Source organism: Sturnus vulgaris, chromosome 1, assembly GCF_052056855.1.
Source record: "Sturnus vulgaris isolate bStuVul1 chromosome 1, bStuVul1.hap1, whole genome shotgun sequence".
In the NCBI taxonomy this organism is placed as follows: Eukaryota; Metazoa; Chordata; class Aves; order Passeriformes; family Sturnidae; genus Sturnus; species Sturnus vulgaris.
The window spans coordinates 23,907,971-23,932,937 of NC_142243.1; the positions used below are offsets into that span (position 1 = coordinate 23,907,971).

General features: G+C 43.6%; 3 protein-coding genes across 4 annotated transcripts in view; 2 read left to right on the forward strand and 1 right to left on the reverse strand.

Moving 5' to 3' along the window:
• Window positions 1-1,283: 1,283 nt before the first annotated feature.
• TFPI2 (tissue factor pathway inhibitor 2) lies at window positions 1,284-7,573 on the reverse strand. Of its 2 annotated transcripts, none has more exons than XM_014875682.2 (5): window positions 7,184-7,573; window positions 6,918-7,097; window positions 6,268-6,447; window positions 4,885-5,058; window positions 1,284-2,387 (listed from the first exon to the last, which is right to left on the reverse strand). In XM_014875682.2, exons 1-5 carry the CDS (start codon window positions 7,263-7,265, stop codon window positions 2,284-2,286), a joined length of 720 nt encoding a protein of 239 aa, XP_014731168.1. In that variant the 5' UTR covers window positions 7,266-7,573; the 3' UTR covers window positions 1,284-2,283. The 2 variants fall into 2 exon arrangements, with proteins under 2 accessions (XP_014731168.1, XP_014731169.1); XM_014875683.2 differs by having other exon boundaries at window positions 1,284-2,384; window positions 7,184-7,484.
• Window positions 7,574-10,783: 3,210 nt separating this feature from the next.
• LOC106852827 (guanine nucleotide-binding protein G(I)/G(S)/G(O) subunit gamma-11) lies at window positions 10,784-14,235 on the forward strand. Its single transcript, XM_014875701.2, has 2 exons — window positions 10,784-10,998; window positions 13,818-14,235. The coding sequence occupies exons 1-2, from the start codon at window positions 10,903-10,905 to the stop codon at window positions 13,941-13,943; spliced, it is 222 nt and encodes a 73-aa protein (XP_014731187.1). The 5' UTR covers window positions 10,784-10,902; the 3' UTR covers window positions 13,944-14,235.
• Window positions 14,236-14,337: 102 nt separating this feature from the next.
• Window positions 14,338-24,967, forward strand: part of LOC106852767 (putative acyl-CoA dehydrogenase 6) — a 77,535-nt gene continuing 66,905 nt past the window's right edge. The window contains exon 1 of the mRNA XM_014875591.2: window positions 14,338-14,499. Coding sequence (XP_014731077.2) covers window positions 14,377-14,499 — 123 coding nt within the window. The 5' untranslated portion in view covers window positions 14,338-14,376. The remainder of the gene's footprint in view (window positions 14,500-24,967) is intronic.

Below are 24,967 nucleotides of genomic sequence, written 5' to 3' on the forward strand. Positions count from 1 at the left end.
TTCAAGAAAAGTGCATTACACAGGGTCCTGAAGTGGTCACTGCAGCGTCCTGGTCCATCAGGACAGCTCTTGCTGAGTCTCTGAGTTGGCATGAACAGAAAAGTGCCAAACTCTTGGATCCTTTCCAAGATATGAGCAGGGTATTGCATTACTCAGGGCATGTTATGATGTGTGAGAAGGCACCCAATTCTGAGATCAAAAACTAGAGTGGAGCTTCTCTCAGATTTGGACCTCGCTTTAAATCCTAGGTCCACTTTTGTATCTCACCCAAAGATACTCCTATGAAAGTCAGAGACACAGAGAGCTAAGGAGTAATAGTAATTTCTTAAACATGATCCCAAAGATTATATATATTATATACCACATGGTGTTGCTGTTAAAAGACAGCCATCCTTTACAGTTATAAACTGTGCTTAAATTGAACTTTGACTTCCTAAACAGACTTACATTTTTATAAGCCACAGTCAGAGCATGAAATGAATGCAGCCCTAAATATTAGATATTAAAAAACATTCAGAGGACACTCTGGGCTGCTGCTTTAAAAAGCACTGCCAAAATTCACAACCAACAGGAAGGGATATGGGCAATTTCCACAGGTATTGTGCCCTGGCTTCCCCAGGGAGTTTATACTGGTCCCTTTCTGTTTGAAGGTTGGTTACCGAGATGTTTGGCATGGACAAGCACTCAAAACTGTGTCACTAGCTACCTGCTGTTGTCTGCCACAGTCTCCTCATTCATCTGCACTAAGCAAGAGATTATTAAAATAAAAAGGGGTTTTGAGACCAAGAACCAGAAACGGAGTGATAGAAAGACAGTGGCAAGCACAGACAACTGCTTTAATCGAAAATCTGGCAGTGAGAGAAACGCCAGTAAGAAAACCAGATTTTGACTAGTTTGTCCATCATGTTCCCTCTCCAAAATAGGTTTAAAGCACACACCTGGATTATTCTAACTGAAAGCCAATGTCATTTCAAACCATAGCTTGTTACCCACACAAAAGCTATTCAAAGACTGCAACATCAAACAGGAGACCCAGCAGCTTACAATAAGCTAAACTAAGCACTCCTTTGAGAGCAGCTCTTTCGAGAGAGCCAGCTGAGCTACAAAACTGCTGGGGATGAATAACATCAATGCAATTTATTGGCTTTCTTCAAATAAAGACCTCAGTGTGGGGAAATGATTGAAGAGATAAGTAAACTTTGTTAGAGTAATAATTAACAAATTATAGGTTCCATTACACATATTGGTCTATACAACTCATTCAGGATAATGACAGAACAAGCTTTTTTTCCCCACAAAAAACATTTTATTAACATTACTTATGAATTTATTCTTAGAAAATATTGTAGGTGAAATTAAATGAAATTCAGACATGACTGAAATACAAAATATAAAAGAATGTGCAAAAGTATCACCATAGGCATAACCTACTATAAGAAATATAAAAGTGCCTCAAAAGAGGGATTACTCTTTTGTAGATAAAATCTGCAGAAACTTCTGCTGCTCTCTTCAACAGCCACTGCATTATCACAAATATCAAGATCTTCTGCAGTTGTAATCAGCACAGTCCCATAAAAATCAGTAAAACTGTGCTGATTAAAGCCATATGAGGATCTGGAGTAAGTTAGTAAAAATATCAAATGTTATGAAAAAGTAATAGCTACATTTTTATTTTAGTACTCAACTAGTTTATTTATTGCCTTAGAGTGTTTATCAAGGCATCCTTATCCCAAATTCTCTCCTGTGGGATGAACTGCATTTAAATTTAAATTGATACTTTTTTTACTGTTACTAAGGCTTCTGGAAGCCTTCACTGTGAACATTAACTATAAATGACAATCAATTTTAAATGGCAGGGCAATAAACCTCTGAACACACTTGTCAAAAGTTCCTTTTCTCTAGCAAGGAGAGGATGAAAAAAAAATAAAATCCATGGTAGATTTTCAGTGTTGGACTCTCCTTAGCTGTAATAACAGACAATTGATTTTTCAAATTTTAATTGATCTGCAACAGCTGAAATATTCTCCCAAGGCAGTAGCAACATTCCCCCATAGAAATCTAAACAAGTCTTTCCAAAATATTCTTGTAAAGACAACAGAGCAAAAGAACCAAACTTAAGTTCATTCTTCTAGTAAACACAGTCCATTATAAAAAAGTAAATTGCATAAAAAGCAGCTCTGAAAAACAGAACTATGTCAGTATAAAACTTTGTGAAAAATATCTTACAAAAGAACAGAGTGGAATCGACAAAGAGAGTTTCAAACATGCAAGTGCACATCAGCTTTAAGACTTCGGGTTATACGGCTGAGATTTTTTAATCAGTTTTCTCACTAATTTTCTGCGGGATACATTTGTTGGCTTGTTGATTCTTGATTTCTGATTTCCTGCTAACAAAACAAAGGAAGCAGTTAGGGAAACTGAATGACAAAACTGTTACTACTTGTTATTGTTTGGGTTTTTTTCATCTTATGCTGTTTAAGCAGTTGTCCAACAATAACAAACATACCAGAAACTGTAACGTGTTCTGCATGCCCTGTTCTCACACTGTAAGGTCTCCAGTGTGTTCACCTTTGGCACTGGAATCCTACTTTGCTGCCCTTTTCCTGAGCAGGCACCAAAGCCTTATCTAGCTGTCCTGCAGCGACAGCAGGATGGAACTAAATACACCGCCCTCTTAAAAAAACCAAAACCAACCAACCAAAAAGCCAAACAAAAAACCACCCACACATAAACAAAAAACCACAACCCTATTCTTACACTTCTCTGAACAGTGAGGCAAATGTTAAAATATAGTCAGTGCTTGCAGGAAATGAAAAGATAAAATTATTTGTGTTTCTGAACAAAACTCACAGAAGCTGCAGTGTCCTAAGGCAGTCAAGAGTTAAATCCAGATGTGCTTTCAAAGGCTGCATGAATTGTGTGAGAGAAATTCAGAAAACAAGTACTCTGCAATCTTGACTGAAAATCTTTGTCTTTACGCTACATATTTATCAGCAGGTAGAGCCACTGTGGCCAGTTCCCAATTCTTTTGCTGCCAACCCAATGCATTTGCAATGCATTTTCCAATATAAACTTTTTAAAATGAAATTAATCACAAATCTTTTCGCTCAAAACACTATAGATCAGTTTAACAAACAGCTGTACATATGCACAGGGAAGGTCAACTGAATTTAACTTGAGACTCCTAGAGGTAACAGGAAAGATGCTGAGGAGAAAAAAATAGAAGTAGGAGAAGAGGAGTGGCTTAAGTTGCCTGAATTATTTGCCTAATGTTGCTGTGCACTCCCAAGCTATAGAAATGAATATGCATAGCACAACATTAATTAGTACTAATCATGCCCTTAACTTTGGTCTTTGGCTGCACCAAGCCAACTGAATTGCGAAATCCACGAGTTGATGAAAAAGCTCGTAAGTGATACTTTACATGTGGCTATCTGGTGCTCTAGTTACAAGACAGACAGCATCTCCTTACCTCTTTCTTCCACAACAACAACAACAACAACAACAAAAAACAAAACAAAACAAAACAAAAAAAAAAGTGAGGAAGACAGAACCCCCAGGTGAATCTGGCTGGGCGTGGGCAGGGGTAGTGTGGAGGTGAGACGCTGAAGAAGCAGTTTCCTTCCTCCTCTCCCTGCACACTCCACACTGGAGCCTGGCCCTACCACTTCACAAGTAGTAATGGATGCAAATTAGATAATCACAAGCATGTCAGATAAACTTAACATAATATTAGAGACTCTCTCATAATACAATGGCAGAGACACACTCAGACTTGCCATCCACAGAAATATTACCGTCATGACTAACTAGCAGGCAACATTTTTATTTCTGAGGACTGTGCTCAGGGTACAATCCTTGCATCAGCCCAGATTTCCAGCTGAATTTCCAGCCTAGAACTGAAGCATCATCTCCCAGCATAAGGCTTCTGACTATACAACTTCAATACGAAGTACTCGGACCTTGTGCATATGATGTTTAAAACAGAGCCGCTTTTTAGTTTTTCCTTTTTCTTTTTCCCAAAGGCAATGTACATGCTCCATATAGCCTTAAATATTTTTCCCATTAGTATCAGTTTTTAAAATACTGTGCTGTGTCTGCTTCCTAAATGTTCTGGGCAACAATATACAATTATGCTTTTCTCTCTCTATTTTCATACCAATTAAACTAGAGTATTAAAATTTGCAATAGTTGGTGTGAACATATGACTGCAAATAAAAGCACAACTGTTTTGATTTACAAGCACAGCCAGTAGCTAGTTTGAATAAAAGCATTAGGAAAAATCAGTTAGCATTCCAAGCTTTCTCCCCATAGCTGGAGAAACAGCTGACACAGCACAACTGATGAGGCAGAAATCTTTAGTAATGGGAATAGGAAATATGAGTAGGCAACAGGGAATTGAGGTAGGATGGTAACTTCTGAAAATGCAAAAGAAAAACGTAAATTGGTTTCACAACTGACTTTAATCCTATTTAAAACTATCCAGAATAAAAGTGTATCTTCATTAGTGGTCATGGAGATACTGAACAGTTTAAAGACTGATTCCCTGTGGGCTCTAGAGAGTAGGCTTAGTCTTTGTGTGTCTTTGTCTACACTTCATTCAAATATGATGTAACCACCTCACATCACACTGATCTTGCCAGAAGGATTTAGCATTGCCTTTCAATTTTCCCTGCCCCTGAAAACGTAAGAGTCCAAAATGCAAAAAACATAAAAAACATACCCCTGTAGCAAACCAAGGTGAGTAAAAGAACATTATGAACACTTGTTACTAGCATGTGGATTGCTTTAACTGCTTGTGACTGACAAAATATATAAAAAAAAAACAAACCAGAAAAAACAAAACAAAACAAAAAGCCAAAAAGAAACCAAAAAAACCTTTACCATTTCTACAGACATTGTAGCAATCCATTTCAGTGACAAAGTTGTTGGCATTTCCACCACAGCCAGTATATCTGAACTCTTTACATGATTTAGTCTTGGTGTCATAGTAATAGCGAGGCACAGAAGAGGAACACAATCCTTCATCCTTTGGGCTGTAGCACAGCAAGGGGCCAGCTTGGGGAGAAAAGGACAAAGGGGAAAAAAAGAGAGAGAGCGAGAAAAATTACACAAATGCAAACTCTGTACATGGCTCCTTAAAATTGACCCTGCAATAAATTTTGCATCTAAACAGCTCTTTTTCCCCTTGAATTGACACTATTACTGATGATTTCTACATCTTATTCCTGTGAACTGTGAATTTGAGAAGGCAACAGACCGTCCTAGAAAACAGGATTATATCCCATAAGTGAAATTCATCAGCTTTCCCCATTTGTGGTGCCATACACATGCCAGCTAGATTTTTACGTAAACTTACTCCATAAATATAGGAATATAGCAATAATTTTGGTGGAACAACCTCTATAGAGAAAAAAAAATGCACAACTTTGTTATGATTTTGCCAGCAAATTCTGCTTGCAGCAAAAAGCAAAAATCCAATACCTTTCCTCAAGAGCATGTTTCTTTTTGCCTCAACAAAATTTTATATTTCCTGCTGTAGTCCCTTTATTAACTCATTGTATGTGCAACAGAAACAATTCAGCTTTCACCTAAGAAAATGCTGACAATCTGTCATCAGCCACAAATACATGTCATCAAGCACTAATAAAGCTTAGGGCAGTGACAGCTTTTATACATTCTGGTAGATCTTCAAAGAGCCTACCTTGAACTGGATATTAATCTGGTGTTCACATCAAAACTTATAGTCACCTGCTCATAATTACCACCATTCTTATTTAAAGCTCAGATGAAGAGACAGTAAAGAATCACATCAGGGAAAACATTTCAGTCAGAAGCTGAGCTGTTGAGTGCCAAAAAACCTGAGACACCTACCACCATCTCTCAGGCCTGAATTATAGAAAGGTGCTTCTGCTTTACATTACACTACTACTTCCCTGAATGTGACTACCACATTCTCTGACACATCTGCCTCAATACAGATCTTCAACCTTATTATCTGCTTTCAGATACACCCGTACAGCTCTCTAGAAGTCAAGAAATTGGTTGGGTATAGCTGTGGGTATATTTAAGATCTCAGCACTTTTGTTCTTCCAGTAACAGCTAAGATAGCATATTAAAATTAAAGTGGACAATATGAACATCTGCTTTACACAAGTCTTCAAAAATACCACTGTACAGGTATTCAGAAGAAAATATTAAATGAAGTATCATCTTCATATCACTTTCAAACCATCTATTTTATTAAAAATTTGGAACAACCATTACTTTTTTCTGGCAGACAGTGGTCCACACAGGACTGCAAATCTCTGAAGTTGTTGCCATTTCCGTAACAGCCACCATAGATGAATTCCTCACACCTCATCGAGCTCAAGTTAAAGGCGTATCTTCTTAGGTAACTCCTGCAAGGTCCTTCATCAGCCTCCATCCGGCATAATTTGGGCACCTCTGCAGAAAAAATAATTTCATCTTCTGTAAAGCCAACCCTTCATGTTTTGCATACAGAAACACATGGTAGCGTAGGCAAAACGGTATTGCTTCATCTGCAGGCAAGTCCCAGTTTGTCCCACCAGCTTTTTACCGGAGGAATCCAATCCATTAATTAGCAAGTAAGTGCAATATTAAATCACGTTTAAAATGCTAATAGATAAATTCCACATGTCATCCTGGATCAACTCACTCTGCATTTTCTGCCTGAAATTGACATCAGCAAGAAGCTGCAACAAGCAAGAGGGTCATCAGTTGGACTCGATCATCTTAAAGCTCTTTTCCAAGCTAAACAATTCTATGATTCTAAGACTCTATGATATATCGGGCGGGTGCAAAGCGTCCCGCAAAGCCAAGCAGCATCCCCGGTGTCCCCTCCAGCCCCCGGCCACCCCGGAGTCCTGCGGGGCACTGCCGGCCCCTGGACTCACTCTTGATGGTCCAGCAGCTCTTCTCGCAGTCGTCGAAGGTGAGGAAGTTGTTGGCGTTGCCGTAGCAGCCCCCGTAGCTGAACTCCTGGCAGCTCTGCGTGTACCGGTCGTAGTACCAGCGCGGCACCAGGGCGCGGCAGGGCCCGTCGTCGGGGGGCAGCAGGCAGGCGCGCTGCTTCTCTGCGGAGACAGCAACCGGGGCTGAGGCCACCGCGCCGGCGGGGCGGCCCCGGCCCCGCGGGGTCCCCCCGAGGTCCCGCTCCTACCTGTGAGGGGGCGCTGGGCCAGCGCGGAACAGACAAGCGGCAGCAGCAGCGCGGGCAGCGGCAGGCGGCGGCCGGTGGCCATGGTGGGCGGCAGCGGGGTCCCGGGAGCGAGCGGTGCTTCCCGCTCCGACGGCAGCGCTTTATACGCACCGAGGAGCCTTCCCCGGGCCGCCTCCTTGCGCAGGTGGTGGGAGGGGAAGGTCTGATTCAGCGGGACAAGAGCTCGCCGCTGGCCCGGCCGTCACCGGGCGCGGAAGGCTGTGCGATGCCGGAGTCCGGGGGCGCGGGCAGCCTCCGCCCCGCCCTGCCCCGCCGCGGTCCGCTCCGCTCCGCCGCGGGGAGCAGCGGGGGCCGGGCCGGGGGCGCCGCCGGGGCTGCCTCCCCACCGGGCTGCGCCGCCCAGAACCCAGGGGCCTCCGCCCCGGGGCTGGGGCGAGCTGGATGGGGTCCACCGCCCGCCCCGCTCATGTTACGGGATGATGCTCAGGGAGCGTTTCCTGTAAATCACGGCGAAATCCGGGACAGGTCACTTAGCGAAAGCCCCCTCTCCCTCCCCGCGTCGTCTTCGCCACCCCCCCGCCCCCGAGGCCGCTCCCTATTCGGAAGCTCCGGGTAGAGGGCGGTGGGACGCCGAAAATCGAACGCTGATCCTGCTGCAGGTCTCGGTCCAGCCGCATCAAGTAGAGCTTAGCGAGTGCCGCCGGGACAAACGCGCGGCATTATTTACCTCCGTAGTGTAAAACGCTGATGAACCTGAGAAAATCGAGGAATCGTCAGAGGGCTTGGTCTCTGGGGAAACCCGAGGGGCCAAATGGATAACATCTCTGGCAGTGCAAAGAGAGATGGATTTCAGGAAATATCATGACCTGGTTTATTCTGTATATTTTAATCCCACCAGGCAATGCAGTGTGATCTGTGGGAGGAGGGGTGAGCAGCAAACAGTATACTTTCCCTCTCTAATCTATTAGACACATTGCATTAATTAGTGTTTACCCCAGATTGAATATAGTAAGAGAGATAAGAGTGGCTGTAATTAGGCGTGTTCTCCATAGATAACGACAAACTAATCTGATCTCCTATTGTTTTTGTCTGCTCCCTTTACAGGGACATTGGGCCGCAGTCCTGCAGGCAGGCACTGCCCTCGATGGGTTGCAATACAGGGCTCTGGAAATCCGTGGCCTGAAGGAGAGAAGCCAAGACTGTACGGGCTGTAAGCAGGAGGTGCTTCAAGGCACTCTGATTATTTGAACTTTCTCTCCACGGCTTCTCTGCTTTACTTATGTCGTGGAGGATTACAACCTAGTTTCCTGACACAGTTTGATTTTTCATAAAGGCAAGAAAGGAGCAAGTCTAATCCCTACACCACCTATGTGACTTCTGAAAGGGTGTGAATGGCACCTCTTTCCCTCCTTTTTCAGAGCTGTTCCTTTTTTCAGAATATCCAGTAGTTAAAGGACAAGTGGGTCCTTTAGTGACAAGAAAATAAACCCTGATGTCACGATGGGACATATTTGCCATGATTTAGATTCTTATAGCTACAACGGTTACTAATGGGTATCCTCATTTTTATGAGGATTTAGTTCAATTTATTAGGCAGAACAACTATATTAAAGTTTATGTCACTCCAGAAGAAAAGAACCAACAAACAAAAAAACCCACATACTTTTTTCTATTTTCAAAAGAAAGCAGAAGTAATCTTTCTAATGTTGGGAAACTAAAGTGGTTTCAATATAATGTTCTTTAATATGTTGAGCTAGACTGACGTCCTCTAGTTTTCGTCACATTCTTTGGGATTGCAAAGAAATTTAAATACCACATTAAACAATAGCAGCAAAGTGAATGCTGTAATGCAAACACCATTTTCAATACTTTCCATTTCCTCTGTGCACAGACATAGAAATCAAAGTCTGAGTTAAAGCCACCTATCCATCAATGCTGCTATTCAGCTTCTCCTTTGCTTTAACTTAGATCAGGTAAATATCTGTAAAAATATATGAACCACAATAAAAGTTAACGCAGCAAATGGTAGAAAGTACATTACTGACTGCCACCTGCAGAGCTAGTCATGCCAGCAGACAGATCAGTGAAAGCTTGCCATTACAGAGCCATGGATACCAAATGCCTCCCACCCTAACTGTGTCGGTGGTTTGCCAGAGCCCACTTTCAGCTCACTCCTGCACCCTACACCTGCCTCCACCACATCACATGCTCTCTGCCTCTCCACACCACATTTCTGCTCCCACCAACAGCCCGGGCTCCTCTGAGACACTGGCCAGCCAGCTCCTTCCACCTGTTATGACTGGCCCAGGACCAGCAGCTGGTGGGGTTTGGGAATGCAGCTGTCAGTGTAGGTTATGGGGAGGTGTAGAAAATGCATACCAGGAGCTGGAGATGGTAGCCATAGGGAGAGGAAGAAAAACTGATTTCAGTGAACTGGCTAAAGTAAAACAAATACAAACCCCAAGAGCACTGTAGGAGCAGTGCTGGAGAACATGTAAATTTTTCATGCTGCTGCCAGCTGCTTATATCTGGTGAGTAGGGAGAGGAGGAGAGTGTGTTTAATGGGAAAAAATAAAGGAGGAAAGAGGGAGGGCTAACTGCCTATAAAGATCTTTGAAGTGGCAGATAACAGAAGGACTGCAAGCCCATTTTAATGGCTTGTAGCTTTGTTCAGTCTCAGGGGTCCTGAATACTGCTTCCATTGCTGTTGTAGGAAAGCAGCTGCTAGGATGAGAAGTGCTAGGTGCTGCACAAACATGCATGTAAGGACCACTCTGTTCTTAAAAACATAGAACCCTATTCGGGATTTAGACCTCAAAATTGTATGCAACCACAGGGAAAGAATTTCCTAACTCCTTCTTGCATCTTCTGGATGCATCACTTCCCTTACACTGAGTACTCCACCTCAACACCTGTCATAACTCCATGTGTCCAGAAACCCTTAGTGCAAACCAAGCACAATAACCCTCTTATGCAGTGTTGCAATACTGCTTTGCAGACATACCTACCAAAAAGTTGCAGTATCTGGCATTGATGGGCTGGCTACCTACGTCTCGGGGCACTTTATATGGGAGTGGTTTCTTCCCCTCTCTACCTTAGTTCAGTTCATCTGCAGTTGTAATGCACAAGTGTTGAGAAATGTACCCATGCACACCACCTGATTCTGCCTTAGCCGCTAGGCAGAAGAACCCAAAGATGCTGGTGGCGCAGAGCATGAATCATTTCTATGGCCAGGAGGTGCATGAAGAGAAGGTGGTAGGAAGAAAGAGCTCACTGCCGGGCCAAAAGCCCCAGCCGATCTCGCTGTTCTTGCCCCGCACTGGAATTGCGGAGGGCGAGGCCGGGGAGGTCAGCACAGGAGGGTCTTCCAGCTCCGGCTGCTGCTGGGACGGCCGGACCTCCCTGTGCAGGCAGGGCCCGTGTCAACGCCCCGGCAGCGGGGCCGGGCCGGGCGGAGGGCTCTAATCCGGTTACAGGGGATTAGCGAGCAGGTTTAAAGGCCGGAGCGGCGCGGGGCAGGGGTGCAGGCGCTCCGGGGAGGAAGCGGCCGCCGCCGAGCAGCGGGGCAACTCGGGCGGCAGCGTGTGAGCGAGCCGGGGGCGGGCCGGGGGCGGCCGTCCCACAGCCCCGCCACCGCCCGGGGGCTCCGGCCCCGGCGCCCTCGCTGCCCAGACGTAACCTTTTGTCCTCACTCCTTGCGCGCTTCGGTAGTGTAGACGATGCCAGCCATCAACATCGAGGACCTGAGCGAGAAGGACAAACTGAAAATGGAAGTGGAGCAGCTCCGGAAAGAAGTGAAGCTGGAAAGGCAGCCGGTGAGCGGGCACGGAGAAGGGGCCCGAAGCTGCCCGGGCGGTGCGGGGGCTCGGGCGGGCGGGGCAGGGGCGGCGGAGCAGCGGGAGCCGCTCGTCCCCAGAGCCCCGGCTGTTTTGGGACGGCCGCGGTTTGCACCGACGGGTCCTGCCGCCACTTTGGGTCGGGAGCCGGGGACCGCTAACGCCGCGTAGGAGCGTCGGTCCTTCCCGGGGGTCACCGAGGAGCCCGGGGGAAGGAGCGCACCAGCCCTGGGATAAAGCGCTCCCAGGGGCTGGCACGGTCCTGCCCGTCGCGGCTGTTCCCGGTGGATTTGGCACTCCTTAACTTCCCCTCCCTGTGAGTCCCTGGCACCCAAGGCCGGCACAAGGCAGCCTTGCCAGGCGAGGGAGGAGCACGTCGCGCTCCGTTCCTCTCTTCTGTAGGCAGAACGCACCGGGACGTGCTGGTGCGAGGGGAGGGATGGTCCTCCCCTGGGAGGCCAGGACAGCCCTGTCGCAGCACTACACCCTGCTGGGTCCGTAGCTGAGTCTCGGCCGCCCGCGCCTCTGGCCCATTTCCCGTGCTGTGCAGTGCCCGGGTGGAGGGCAGAGCCAGAGCATCGCCCGTGCCGAGCTGCGACCCACCCAGCCTTGTTCCATAGAAACATTTAGACATTTACACTGATTTTTCCTTCCCACAAGTACTTTCCCCGTAAAGATTTATGGTTTTGTACATTTTCTATAGACGAAAGATGTGCAGAACTGACCCTGCTCCACGATAAAACTAATATTATTTTGTTTTCCTTTTTTCTTTCCTGTTTTTTTTTTTATTTTTTTTTCATTCTTCATGCCAGCGGAAGCAAATTACACCTAAAAAACTGCTTTTGGTCCTAGTTAGGACCAAAAATACATTTCTATGTGGGAATCAGTAGCATTAGTCATGTTGACTATGTTGAAGGTATAGGTTTTAGCCCAGAAATTAAGAATGCCAGAGTTATGTTTTAGCTATGAGTTAGGTATTAGTGATAGTAGATGTTACATTATAGTCTAAAGCTCCAGCAGTATTGAGGGCTCGACATCCAACTAGTGTAGACACCTGTATCATCTCTCAGAGGGTTCTTAGACAACTGAAATACACTCTGCAGGGTGCGAACTTTTTGAAATAATATTGATTTTAAATACCTGTCTACATTTTTTGAGTAAACCAAAACCCTGATTACTTTAGGAAAATGGATATTTTTCAATTTTCCTGTAGTAAAGCACAGACAACATGCTCAATTTTACCAGCGCATAGTAACAGAAGTTTCACTGTGAGAATGAAATCTTTGTAGTAGTTGCCACAGTCCCCTGGTACCTGTATGGGTGTTACAGGGACAGGGAAATGCAGAAACCACATTACTGTTAGTACCAAAATAAAAACATCAGCCAAAACTTTTTTGACCCCCGCTAGCAACTTTACGGAATAAAAAGGAAGAATTCTTTGGAATGAATAAAATTTTCCAAATGTGTATTTAAGCAGGCTTTTTTTCTCATAAGTGAAAGTAATCCTGGCAGTGCTGACTGAAGTAAAATAAACCCTGGTCCTTCATATACTTTGGCGTGCAACTTTACTGTGGTGTTAGGTGCTCCAATTCAAATGAATAAAGGCACAGAAGAACAAGACACATATAATGGGATTTGTAGGTCCAGATTATTTGCTCTAAGGCAGCTAGATCTTATTTTATGCACTTTTTAATTGGGAATTAACTCTGTTCTTTCTGATGGCTTAAAGCTTAATTTTGCACAGGCCATGCTCTGTTGTCTGTGATACAGCGGGTAAATTCATTGGTTCTCTTTTGTAGTTTTACCTTTGAAATAAGATATAATTAACAGAGGAGGAAAGAGGCCTTAAATTAAAAATACTAATCATCTAGTGGCCTGGCCAATAGCTAGTTCCTGCTCCTGACTGTACAGTTGTACCACTGCAGGACCTGCAGGTAGGAAGGGAGGAGGTGGGGACAGAGCAGGAGTGTGTCCTCAGGCATGTCAGGTATTCAGGCATCCAGGGACAGTTTCTGCTGACACCGGGAGCAAGAGATGCGTGTGCACAAGAATCCTCGGGACCCCCAGACATTCACTTGTGCACTCTCAGACTCCACAGACACCATTACCACATGTGCTGCATGTGCTCCTGTGTCAGTGAACAGAAACTAAACACACTTCTTCTCCATAGGTGGCTTCTATGCAGGCTTACCTACATCAGTGCTGGTCGGTATGAATGGTATGGGAAGTGTTATGGTCTCATAACACAGCAGGCTCTTTTATTAACCATTGTTCAAAATAACCCCAGGTAACCAGTAAATAAATTGTCTTTCCTAGTTAGACTTTCATTCAAGGTGTATCATTACTGTAGCAGAACTGCAAAGTAAGAATTTGTATTACCACTGAAAAATCATTGCTGAATGTTTTGTTTGTGAGAAACACATAAAACTATATATACTTTGAAACTGAATTGAAAGTTACTGACCCTGAAACTATTGACTGTAAGTCATGCTGGTGCTGAGGGAGAGTGTGATCCGCAGCTTAATAAAACTAGATTGGTTAATTATGAACACAAGTTTGACTATGCAGCAACTGCTGTTCGGAGTGGCCTTTACATTCTCAGAGATACTCACATGTTCTGTCAATATAAGGCTGTGAAAAAGAGGAAGGAAGCTGAGTCTGCACGTGCTTAGTGCTCTGTGGCCAGATATTTTATGGTGGGAAGGTGAATGAGAGAGAATGTAAATTCACCGCTTTCCTCGTCTGATGAGCATTTCCCACGGCCGTAACGCAGCCACTTTTCTGTCCTTTCCCTCGAGGTGTCCAAGTGCTCTGAAGAGATCAAGAACTACATCGAGGAGCGGTCGGGAGAGGACCCGCTGGTGAAGGGGGTTCCCGAGGACAAGAACCCCTTCAAGGAGAAGGGAGGCTGTGTCATCGCTTAGGAGAAGGGACCCCGCGCCTGCCCCTGGAGCAGACATTCCTCCCGTACCCCTAGGGCGTCACTAGCGTGTCCCCACCGCCGCCGGTGCGTGTCGAACAAGCACAGGAGCGGATTTCTTTTTGTTTTCTGTTTCTCCTTACAAAAACACAGAAACCCGCGCGAAAGCTGCCGAGCCCCGCGCCGGCCGCCGGGCAGGGCCGGCTGTGCCCCCGTGGCTGCGCGGGGCCCGCTCGCCACCCGCTTGTCGGTCGCTTTATGGCTGTTGGTTGGCATTAAAGAGAACCTGCCCGTAACCCGAGAGCTGCCGTGACTTGCTGCGGGGCCGAGAGGAGCGGGCGGAGGGGCGGGGCGGGGCGGGGGCTGCCCCGGGCTGGCGGGCGGTCGGGGCCCGGCGGTGCCCGGCCTTTGCTCGGCCTTTGCCCGGAGCGGCGGCCATGGCGCTGCGGGCCGGCGGGCGCTGGGCGCGCCTGGGCCCGGCGCTGCGCGGCTGCAGCTCGGGGCCGCGGGACGCCGGGGACAGCCCGCAGCACCGCCACTTGCGGGAGGCCCTCCGGAAGGTACCGGGGGGGAACCGGGGAGCGGCGGGACCCTGGGACACCCGGTCGCGCCGCCCCGTGCGGGGAGCGAGGCGGGACAAGGGCGGCCAGCCGACAGAACGGCTCGGGTGTGCTTAAAGAAGTGAACTTCCCTCTGCCAAGGCCAGCAGCGGAGCCTGTGTGCCTGTGCCCTGCCTGTGACCCAGAGCCCTGCCCGGCGTGTGCTGCCCTGGGCGGGGCGGGGGCTCGTCCTGCAGAGCAGAGCACTGCCCCGTTCTAGAGGGGCGCGACGGACACATGATGGGAGCCTCCTGCAAAACCAAATTGTAAATCAGTAGGAAACGGGGCGCTTCTGGTAACGTAGCCAGAAACTGAATATTGTAAATTGAATGCCAAATGGCAACCTGCAAGTGCTGGCGAGCTCTGTGCATTCCCGTCAGCGAGGTCAGTGTCACCTGTAGATCTCCGTGGTGCTGTTAAGGGCACCTGCCAAGGCCACAGAGTCAGGCGGCTCGGCTGTAGGGAGCCCTGGTGTGGTGCGGGAAAGAGACTAAAGAAAGTCCACCTGTAACCTTTGAACCACTGAGAAAAGTGCTGGAGTTCAGTGCCTGCTGCAAGGGCCAAGCAGCATTCAAACACATAAGAACAAACATCCAATGGGTTCAGAAGAAGGGAATGTAAGGGCTTCTCTCAGACAGACCTGTAGGGAAGTTTCCAAATTCTAACTGGTCATGCAGTTCTCTGCAGCAGTTTTTTTTAAAGCAGCATGCTGTGGATTGCCAGATACTGATTTTTTACATGAGTTTGGAGCTATGCTGTCCTATCATTCATGGATGCTTTTAAAAATTACTTGCAGAATCTTATATTTCCCCGGATAAACTTAATTATTTCCAAATTTCACCTCTCCTCCAGTTCATTGTGGAAAAAGATAGTGGAGTTACTTCTGAGTGAAGTGATATCTACCTCAGGTTTGATTTTTTTAGACATTAACTTTCACACTTCCAGTGTTAAAATATCCCAAACCCAATGTAATTAATCAGGTTTTCTTTCACTGAGATCTGTTATCGTTGAGGTTTGGGAGAAGGGGGTGCATCTTCTGTGTTATAAAAAAGAAACCCGAGCAAGAAGGGGAAGAGATACATGTCCTGTCACTTTCTTAGTAAATTCCTTTCATTACTCTACATTCCTGGACTCTTTGCAAAGGAGAAGTAAGATGATACAGAAAGAACGAGTAGAAGAAACTGGAAATGAATCCTCCTATCTCACCTGGATTAACAGTGTAGAATTTTGTACCTAATACCATTGTGTCAAATTTGTGCTGATTCTGTCTGGAGAGGGTCTTCATTTATTTGTGTATGTGCTGAGCTATCTGCCCAACGAACTTATTCCCTGGCACACTGCTCTTCATTACCTGCCCAGGGACAACTGCTGCATTAATAAAGAACCAGTGTCCTGAAACACAGAAGACAAGGCCAGACCTTGTGAACATGGTGATCTGCAAGATTTTAAGTCCTGTTTCTTTGTCATGGATAGGTTAAGGCACACATTGTTTTATATCTCAAGTATTTGCAGCTGTGTATTTATTGAGGACAGGGAAGTAGCTATATTAGTGTCTGCCAGTGCAGTGTTTGCTGCTCTGCTGTGTGCACAATGTTTTTTTTTTGTAAAACTTTCCACTCCCTTGTTTTTATGCCTGCCATGCCTACTGAAGTGCAGATAACAGTATGCTCTGCCTCACTGGGTTCAGTGCAGATTATTGCATCATGGGCTAAAAGGGAATGTGATGCTACCTTTATCACATAAAGCCCTGTGATGAATATATTGTAGAATAAATCACAGCAGGCAATATAAAACTGCTTTTTTCATTGTCCTGTATTTTAAAAAATGCTTATGTAGCACTTGTTTTGGATTTCCTCTGATCATATTGGAAAAAAGAAAAATCACTGTGTCACATCTAGTCTGATGTTGTTCACACAAAACTCGTAGCAATCATTGTTTAAGCTAAGCCTGTTCCAAATGACTTTAGGATAAATTGAAAAGTGTCCCCAAAGTCTTTGGGAGAGAATGACCATTAAGTATCTGCAATACATTTTAAGTATACCTGCTATGTATTCTGGGGCACCCTTTCCAGTAGCTAAATACAAATGCGAGTACCAGAGAAATCAGCAGTGCAATTCCATGAGTGAGAACTGGGCTTTTTGTTTGTTTGTTTGCATTAATTTTATTTTTTAGTTTATTAAGTTAACGTGCTTTAAATGATCTATAATTTCCCAATTGTTCTGAGCAGGATGAGGAAGAGACTCTTATAATTCCAGGAGTCTGTTTTTAGCAAGGGTATTGAAATAATCCTGTGAGTGGTTTCCTTTACAGCTTTATAGGTCACCACCCTTCCTCTTGGAAACTGAAAATGTAACTTTTCCTTAACTTGTTGAACAATGCTTGCAGTACACTGATATCCTACAGCTTGCTTCAGTAATTAGTATAACTTGTTTGAAGAAAAAAGATTTAACTTATTCTGTGTATGTCTAATAGTATTCATATGCATACAGAATGTATATGGGCTGTCTATTTTTCCTTTTCTCTGGAATTAGTAGTAAAAAACTTCGGGAAATTGTGAAATTTGGCATATATTTTGCTAGAGTTGCATGTAATATAAGTGACAATTCATTTAATGCCCAGTGGTGACTGGGTATAGTTACACTGTGCTATGTGTCTAGAATAAGAATTTTCCCTGTGGCAAGAAGGCTCCACCAAAGGACACTGCTGCTTTGCCACTCTTGGCTTGCATGTAATGATTTTCTGTTTATTGATATATATATATATCTTTTGCAGAAGTTAATGTCTCTTCATATTTGAGCATACAGAATCTAAATTTACTATTGACACTTCCTTTAACTTTCTGGTAAAATTTCTGTAAATTAAAATAATAAAAAAAAATCAAAATAATATGGCCCTTTATGATGGACTACCTGCAAAATAATGAAAGGTGACCACTATTAACGTTGGAGTACCTTGGATGGAATTTTTTTGTTTATCGTTATAAGAAATCATAAACCCCTGCCACACGATGGTGAAGTAATAACTTGTTTTTATTACAAAGAATCACTTGCTAGTTTGTCACTAACTTGGAAGAGAGAAAACACACAGCTGAATCTGAACAGTACATGACTGGCACCTGTAATTTTAAAACCTAAATTATCATACACTTGAGTTAAAAGCTTCAGGAAGAAAACAGTTAGATGTGACACTGGTAAGGCTCACAGATTCTGCACTGCCCTTCTGTCAAAGGGAAGCAGAATGTATTACCAGATTTTCAGGTATTGCTGTACTCATTTTCATCTTGTGTCTGACAGAAACATCACAAATCATCAAATATTTAGGGGCTAATTCTCCTGCTGGTGCAATTTACCAGAGAGGAAATCTTCATAATTGAATTTTGTTGTTATTGGAAGAGGCAGCTGGGATACACCACAGTTATATGGGAGACCATCCAGTACACCTAGTGCCCTACCAAGAAGTGCTTTTAAATCAGTGTAGGAGAACAGGAGAAAAAAACGAGCTTCAACTTATTTAAGCAAGCTCTGTAAAAAGCTTTTTCTCATAATAGGAAAAATGTCACTTTCTGTACAAATGCTTGAGTGTGTAGCAAAAGTGCAGTAAAGGCAATTTGGTAATCAGCACTCCTATTTGTTACTTGGTGTCAGAGTAGTGCATACATCTGAGACTGTAGTTGTTGTGTCCCAACACTGGATTTTTTTTTTCCAGCCCCAAATCAATGTTAGAACTAATTTCCACTGTATCTAGTTAGACTTTTCAGTGAACAGTTTTCAGTAGAACTGTGCCTAGTGGATATTTTTGTATCTCAGATCTAGCTGTTATATTGCTTTATCATTGCCACATTTGATTAGGCAATACAGTTATGCATTTTTGGCAACTAAAATTGTGTCTTAATAAGCAGTTTATAACTAGGCAAACAACTGAGGTTGATACGGGTTTTGTCTGACAGTTCAGATGTGATGGTGTTGCAGTGAGAGAACTTGTTTTGTTCCTACAGGGATGTAACCAAGAGTCAGAGGATCCAAACCCCAACATTCCAGTCTCTGGTGGACATTATTGCTATATTTCATCAGCATCTCTGTGTTGGGAAGTATGATTTGCAGGTGCAAAAAAAGATGGCCGCTTGCTCAGTTCTGTATCTCTTTCATAACTTGATACAAGGAGACTGGATACTATTCCAGTGGCCAGAGCTCCCTGTCATCCAAAAGGCTTGTCCCGGATCAGTGGCTAGATTGGCGCAGCACATATTTCTGATCTTGTAGGACTAGCCTGTTTTAAAAGCTTCTGCCCTCAGATCCTAGGAATAGCTGTGCTCTCAGCAGTCACTTTTTCACAAATTTTGGGATCCTCCCTTTTCTGCCATACTCTTGGATAGAGCAGTTGAAGGGACTGCCAAGACACTCAGGTCTGCACAGGAGGGATTCGTCTTTCCAGCTGTCTTTGGAAAAATGACATAAGGAGGGAGAAGGTGCTGGCTGGGATCATGTGTGTTCCTTCCCAGCTGGAGCTGCCTTCTAGCCTCTCATTCCTCAGGAAATGGTTGAGCAGGGCTCAGCTTCAGGGTGGTGGGCTAAACCTTTCATTTTCTTAGTATGCTGATGATGTGTGCCCTCTCTGCGTCAGCAGTGGGGCAGAACATGTTTCTGCACTCACTGGTGAACTTGTAGCATTTTAAGATTTCAGTAAGTGTTGGCAAAAACTTTGTAGTTGATTCAGGGTTTGGATTTTTTGGTTTCCTAAAACAAAAACTGTAGCCAGATGTATGGGACAAAAAAATAATCAGTATTCAAATTTCTGAACCAGTAATCTGCCTTGCTTTTTCTATGAGGTTTGTTGCAAGGAACTGCGTTGCAGTGAAAAGGAAGAAACACAATGACTTAAACAGAAGCATGTCTAGATACTGGCAAATGAATAGACCAGGCACAATTGCAGAATACTTATAAAGTGCATGCTTTTTTTTTTCCATGGAAAATCAGATTTTGTAAAAATAGATGAGGGCAGGTATGTTTTATTACACAATGAGAAGTTGCCAACTCTTACATTATAGGGTTTTTCCCTCAACTATTTTTTTTCCTGTGAGAAAGGGAAAACTTCATTTAATAACTGTTTGTTCCTGTATTTGGTGATCACTGCAGTCTTTGATACCCAGTGCTGTAGCCGGTTGCAGATTACTTTGTTGCCTATGGCACAGCTTGATTGAAGGTACAAAAAGGAATTGTGATGCTCTAATTAATCAGTTTTAAATACATGTATTTCCCATTTAAGCCTTATATTTTCCAGCTATTAGGAAAATTTTCTAGGTTTTTTCCTTATATAAGCCTACTCAATATTGGTTTAGAATCCATTGGAAGCTTCTTTGGAAGGTCAGTTCTGGCCACAGCTATGTGCAGCAGCACTGGAGAAACCCAGTTGCTTTTTTCTTCTCCGTGATATATTCCAGCTGGCTTGAAGTATCCTCTTCATCCAGTAGTTATTTTTCTCTGGGTGGGCTATATCTTGTCCTGCAGGCACCAAGTAGAACCATTGGCTTCTGCACATGGAATGTATGAAAAGTTGAGGAGATCAAACTTTTGAAAAGCTTAAGTCAAAATTACTTCATTTTTTTCTTTATTTTAATTGTTAGGATATTCTGCTTCTAGGACTTTTTTCCCCGCCACGTTTTTCACAGGATCATGAAATGGATGTCTACTTGTAAACTGAGCTTTTTCAGTTCAACTCCATGTTATCATGGAAAATGTTTTCTTGGCTTGTTTTCAGAAATAGTCTGATAGCAGTTCAGAGTTCAAAAGATTCCATATCATCATTGAGGACCAGCCTCAAATCCCACATGAAACTCTTTTAGCTGGTCATTTGCCCAGGTGTGTCACATGGTGTATTTGGCAGGTATCCAACTGGGAATATTCAGTAAAAGGTGCATATTGTATCCAAATGCCAAATCTTCTATATTGTGGGCAAGAGGAGACTTGTCTGTGAAACAGAGAAATGTTTTGGCAGCTTCTGGGACATTTGCTATCTGGACAGAACCCCTTGCATAGCAGTGAGTTATATTTTAGATAGGTGATCTAGTTGAGCTCCTAACTAATAGGAGGAGTGAGGGCTATCCCACTTGTTTCAGTTAGTATTAAAAGAAACAAAACAACGACAACAACAACAACAACAACAAAACCCAAACAATCCCAAAAAACGCACCCACAAAGAAAACAATCCCCAGAAGACAGTCCTGCAAAACTTCCTGAAGACCTTTGCCCTGTGCTGGTGGTGCATCCTGAAAGAGGAAGCAGTAGGCTGCAGTTTCTCTCTCTAGACTACTGCAGATCACAGGCAAGCTTGTAGTAATGGATTTTGTTTGCCAGAAGAAAGTGCACTAAATAACTTTGTGTGAGCAGGCAAGGTTAGCACTGCAGGGACCATTTTCTGGCTGCTGTGTGGTTAAATCATATTTGTTTAATGGGGTTATTTTTAGCCTGTTCTGATCTTTTAAGTCACATACTGTCTCTGCTTCTGTACTTGATGTCATAACAGACTGAATGATTGCCTCGTCTGCTGGGGCACTGAGCCTGTCAGGTCACCATGCTGAGTGATCCAGGCACATGGGAAGCTCCTGGCTTCTGCTAGGGTCTCCTAGTATGTGTTGTGGGGACTGGAAGCATGGCACTGCCATCCATCTTGCCAGTACTGGAGGGATGTCATAAATGCAGGAGGGACAGGTGGATATGGATTTGCCTACCACATGCCATAGACATTCTCATCAGTGAGCTGCTGTGGCAGAGGCTCAGTCTCTCCACAGACTCCCTTGTAGGTAGCAGCTACAAAGAGCTGACCTGCTTCTCTCATGCACTTACATTCTCCCTAGTTCTGTTCTGAATGTGTTTCCACACCTCAGTCTCCTTCCCTGTGCCCTTTCTCTAACATTTTTCTAAAGAATATTACTGGGAAAGTATTGTCCATCAAACTTTATTTAGGGTTTTGGAAGAGTCTTGAGACAGTCAAGGAGGGCCATGACCTCCAAGCCCAAGAGTGAGGAGAAATGAGTAATATATTCTGAGAAACTCATTCAGGTGTGCTTGGGATCAACATGTGGGCAGCTGGTCTTTGGACTTAGGACTTTTTTCTTCCCCATGTTTTTCACAGGGTCATGAAATGGATGTCTACTTTTCAACCCTATATCATCATGAAAAACCTTCCTCAGGCCCTCTTGGGGAGCAGCTGAGAAGACTGCATATGTGGCCAGTCAGGAGCTCACCAGTGGGGTCCTGGCTGCCTTGCACCCTTGGGGTGAATTTTGGTGTCCACATTTGGTAGCACCCACGTGTGGCCCATGGGTTTGCCCAGCTCAGCTTTGCCGGGCATCTTTCTGAAGTACTACCTTGACCTCGATACAGTGTTGCTACTATGCTGAGTTTTCTCACTGCACAGTTATTGCTGCTTGTGGTTTTGATTAAAACTAAAGGACAAATACTGTTTTGAAGGCTGTTAATTATTTGCTTTATTTATTGCTGATATGGAAAACAAAGGAATCTCTGGTCTATTACCTCCTGTTCAAGTTATTGTTGTGCTAATGTCTAGGTATAACCACACAAGAACTGTTATTAGTGGTTTGTTGTTTATTTATTTGCTTTTTACATTAAAGATCCTATTAACTGTGTCATCTTTGGTTATATTAATAGAGCTAAGTTCAGTTGATGTAACTTGATTTAAAGGGGAAAAAATGCTGCTCCTAACGTAATATGGAACAGTTATGTCATAGAATCATGGAATGGTTTGGGTTGGATATGACCTTAAAGATCATCTATTTCCAGCCCCCCTGCCATGGGCAGTGACACTGATCACCAGATCAGGTTGCTCAAGGCCCCTTTCAACCTGACCTTGAACAGTTTCAGGGACAAGGTATCCACAACTTCTCTGGACAACCTGTTCCAGTGTTTTACCACCCTCTGAGTAAAGAATTTCTTCCTTACATCTAATCTAATCCTGGCCCCACAGACTCAATTTAATCTTCTTAATACAAAACACGTTTTCTTAGATATTTTTTCCTGCTTCTCTAGTAAATAAATCTAATCTCAGCTGAGGTATAACTCACAGGAAGCTGTAGTAAAAATTTGTGTAGTTTAAGAATTCAGTTTATTGTTTCAAAAGTTGTTGTCCTACTAATAGTGTGCTGAAACTGTATGCTGTACACTCTTTTAAGGGGTACTTAGAAGAGGTATTGTGTGTAGAACTGGGATGGTCTTTAATTTCTCCGTTGCATGATAGAAGGTAAACATACTGGTGAATAATGAAAACTGATCTTTAATTGCTGTAAAAAACATCTGTACATACTCTTAGTACTCAAATTAATTCAAGCACAGTTTCTACTGTTGTAGGATGCATTTATTTTAGAATGCAGAATTAAATGGCAATCGCTAATGGTTTTGGGTTGTTGCTAGTATAATATCAGCACAAAATAGTGAGCATCTGCATCATATATTTTTGTTACTTTTCTCATTTAAATAATGTACTAAGTTTCAGTGGAAAATAGTCAAAACTATGGCAGTGACTTGAGGGGATATTTTCATTACTCTTTTCTGAAGATAAATTAAAATTACCTGTTTCTAAAAAAATCTGAATTTATGTCTCTGTCCTCTCTGCAACCCTGCCATGGCATTTCCCCAGTCCTAGGCAGGAAGCTACAGGTGCTGTTTTCACAAAACTTTGTCAAGACAGTTTCTGACGAAAACACTTATTTTTCTTACCATCGTTCGACATGAAGTGAATTTGTTGGCTTGATCCATTTCCGACTGGGCAAGTGTCCAGAGTGTTTTTAATAATTCACAGCTGATAACAGCCCTGAGGCCATTTTTTGGAGGCTCCCCAGAGAGCAGCCTGAGCTCATGCTGGGATGCAGGCTAAACCAAGGCTGCCTCCAGAGCCTCATCCTTTGGGTTTGCATCTTCAGCGTTTGGATGAAGCAGCCTGAGAAAAACACAAGTTTTCGTAGATGACACTTACTGTGCCCTTGCTGTCAGGAAAACAGCAACAATAACAGTTTTTGTTGTGGTTTACTGGTACTTCATCAGATGGGAAAGTTATCCTTAATCAACTTTACATCCCAAATGCCACTGAGATTTGGCAAGCTAGATCAGGTGGAAAGATTTCTTTTGTGGCTGGGAATATCTGTCAGATGGCATTTGTAGTATGCAGTGCTAAATATTTTTACTGCTACAAGTTTTAGATCTTGTTATTGTTGCTATCCTAGTGATGGAAGTCTAAATGCTGGCACCCAGGATTTCCGTGTTTCTCATGATAAAGTGTATATAAATAAGCAGACCAGCTGCTTGCATACTGCTGAAAGCTCACTTCTGTATAATTGCCAAATGCTGCATGGATACCTTCGGTTTAAGTTAAGGTGCCTACATAATATGTGTCTGCAGTTCAAGTGTAAAATATTTTTCAGGGGGCACAAATGTGAGGAAATTACTAAAGCCAAGGGAAGGGACAAATCAGATGGTTAATTATAAAGCATTATTTGACCTGTCTTCTGCAAGATTTTAAGAAAATGTTAAATTTTGTGATCGTTCAGTTACTGCTGGCTTGACCCATTGAAAATACCTCTCCTTGTTTCATTCTAGGAAGGGATGACAATACCCAGTAATCAGTGCTGAAGCACCAGCCAGTTGAGCAGTACTGCAGTTCTCCAGCAATTTGGATTATGTTTGTATGTGGTAGTACAAGGGAAGGTGTTCCTCCAATCCCTTATGATTATAAAATAACGTGTGATTTTTTTTGCAAGCCATTTGTAACTGAAGCATAAAAGCTTTTGACAGGACTTATTTAGATCGTTGCAAAAAAACAGTAAATGGTCCAATATCCAAGAAGAAACTGTGGCTATCAGTATCTGGACTGTGATTTTTTTTTTTAATTTTTTAAAACCATAAACAATTTATGGTTTGTGCAGTGAGGTTATCTTTGGGGGTTTTATTGTAGTGTCATGCAAGGAAGATCTTGTTTTACTCAACATGGCAAACCTTACCTGTTAATAAGTCAGTTCTGTTAAGAAATTTGAGTTTTACTCAAAGGCACAGGAGCAAACCTGCAGAAGTCATGGCTTAGTCATTCAGAATCTGCTTAACTTTCAAAGGTAGCTTTGTATGTAGGCTACAAAACATTTGGCCCAGTACCAACTGCAACAAACAAAACTCTATGTTAGTATATTCACCACATATTTTTTGCCAAGATCCATCAAAACTCTGGAATAACTTTTTGTCTGCTCTGTCAGGTATTCCCCTTGGTGTTATCCAATGAGCATTACCAGACGCTATTACAGCCAAAAAGGTGTTTCACCACCTTTGACACTGAGAGTCAGCATCTTAGGATGTGAGCATATGGGATATGGCAATACAGAAGAGAAACTTGAGCTCTCCTAGATAGGGTTCTGCCAAGTATTTTTTACTAT

Bases quoted from the DNA above. Each gene is read 5' to 3' on its own strand.
- TFPI2 (XM_014875682.2), bottom strand. From the start codon at position 7,265: ATGGCCACCGGCCGCCGCCTGCCGCTGCCCGCGCTGCTGCTGCCGCTT. The intron at 7,098-7,183 runs GTAGGAGCGGGA...CTGTCTCCGCAG, and splicing joins GGCCCAGCGCCCCCTCACAG to AGAAGCAGCGCGCCTGCCTG. The intron at 6,448-6,917 runs GTGAGTCCAGGG...TTTTTTCTGCAG, and splicing joins GAGCTGCTGGACCATCAAGA to AGGTGCCCAAATTATGCCGG.
- LOC106852827 (XM_014875701.2), top strand. From the start codon at position 10,903: ATGCCAGCCATCAACATCGAGGACCTGAGCGAGAAGGACAAACTGAAA. The intron at 10,999-13,817 runs GTGAGCGGGCAC...CTTTCCCTCGAG, and splicing joins TGAAGCTGGAAAGGCAGCCG to GTGTCCAAGTGCTCTGAAGA.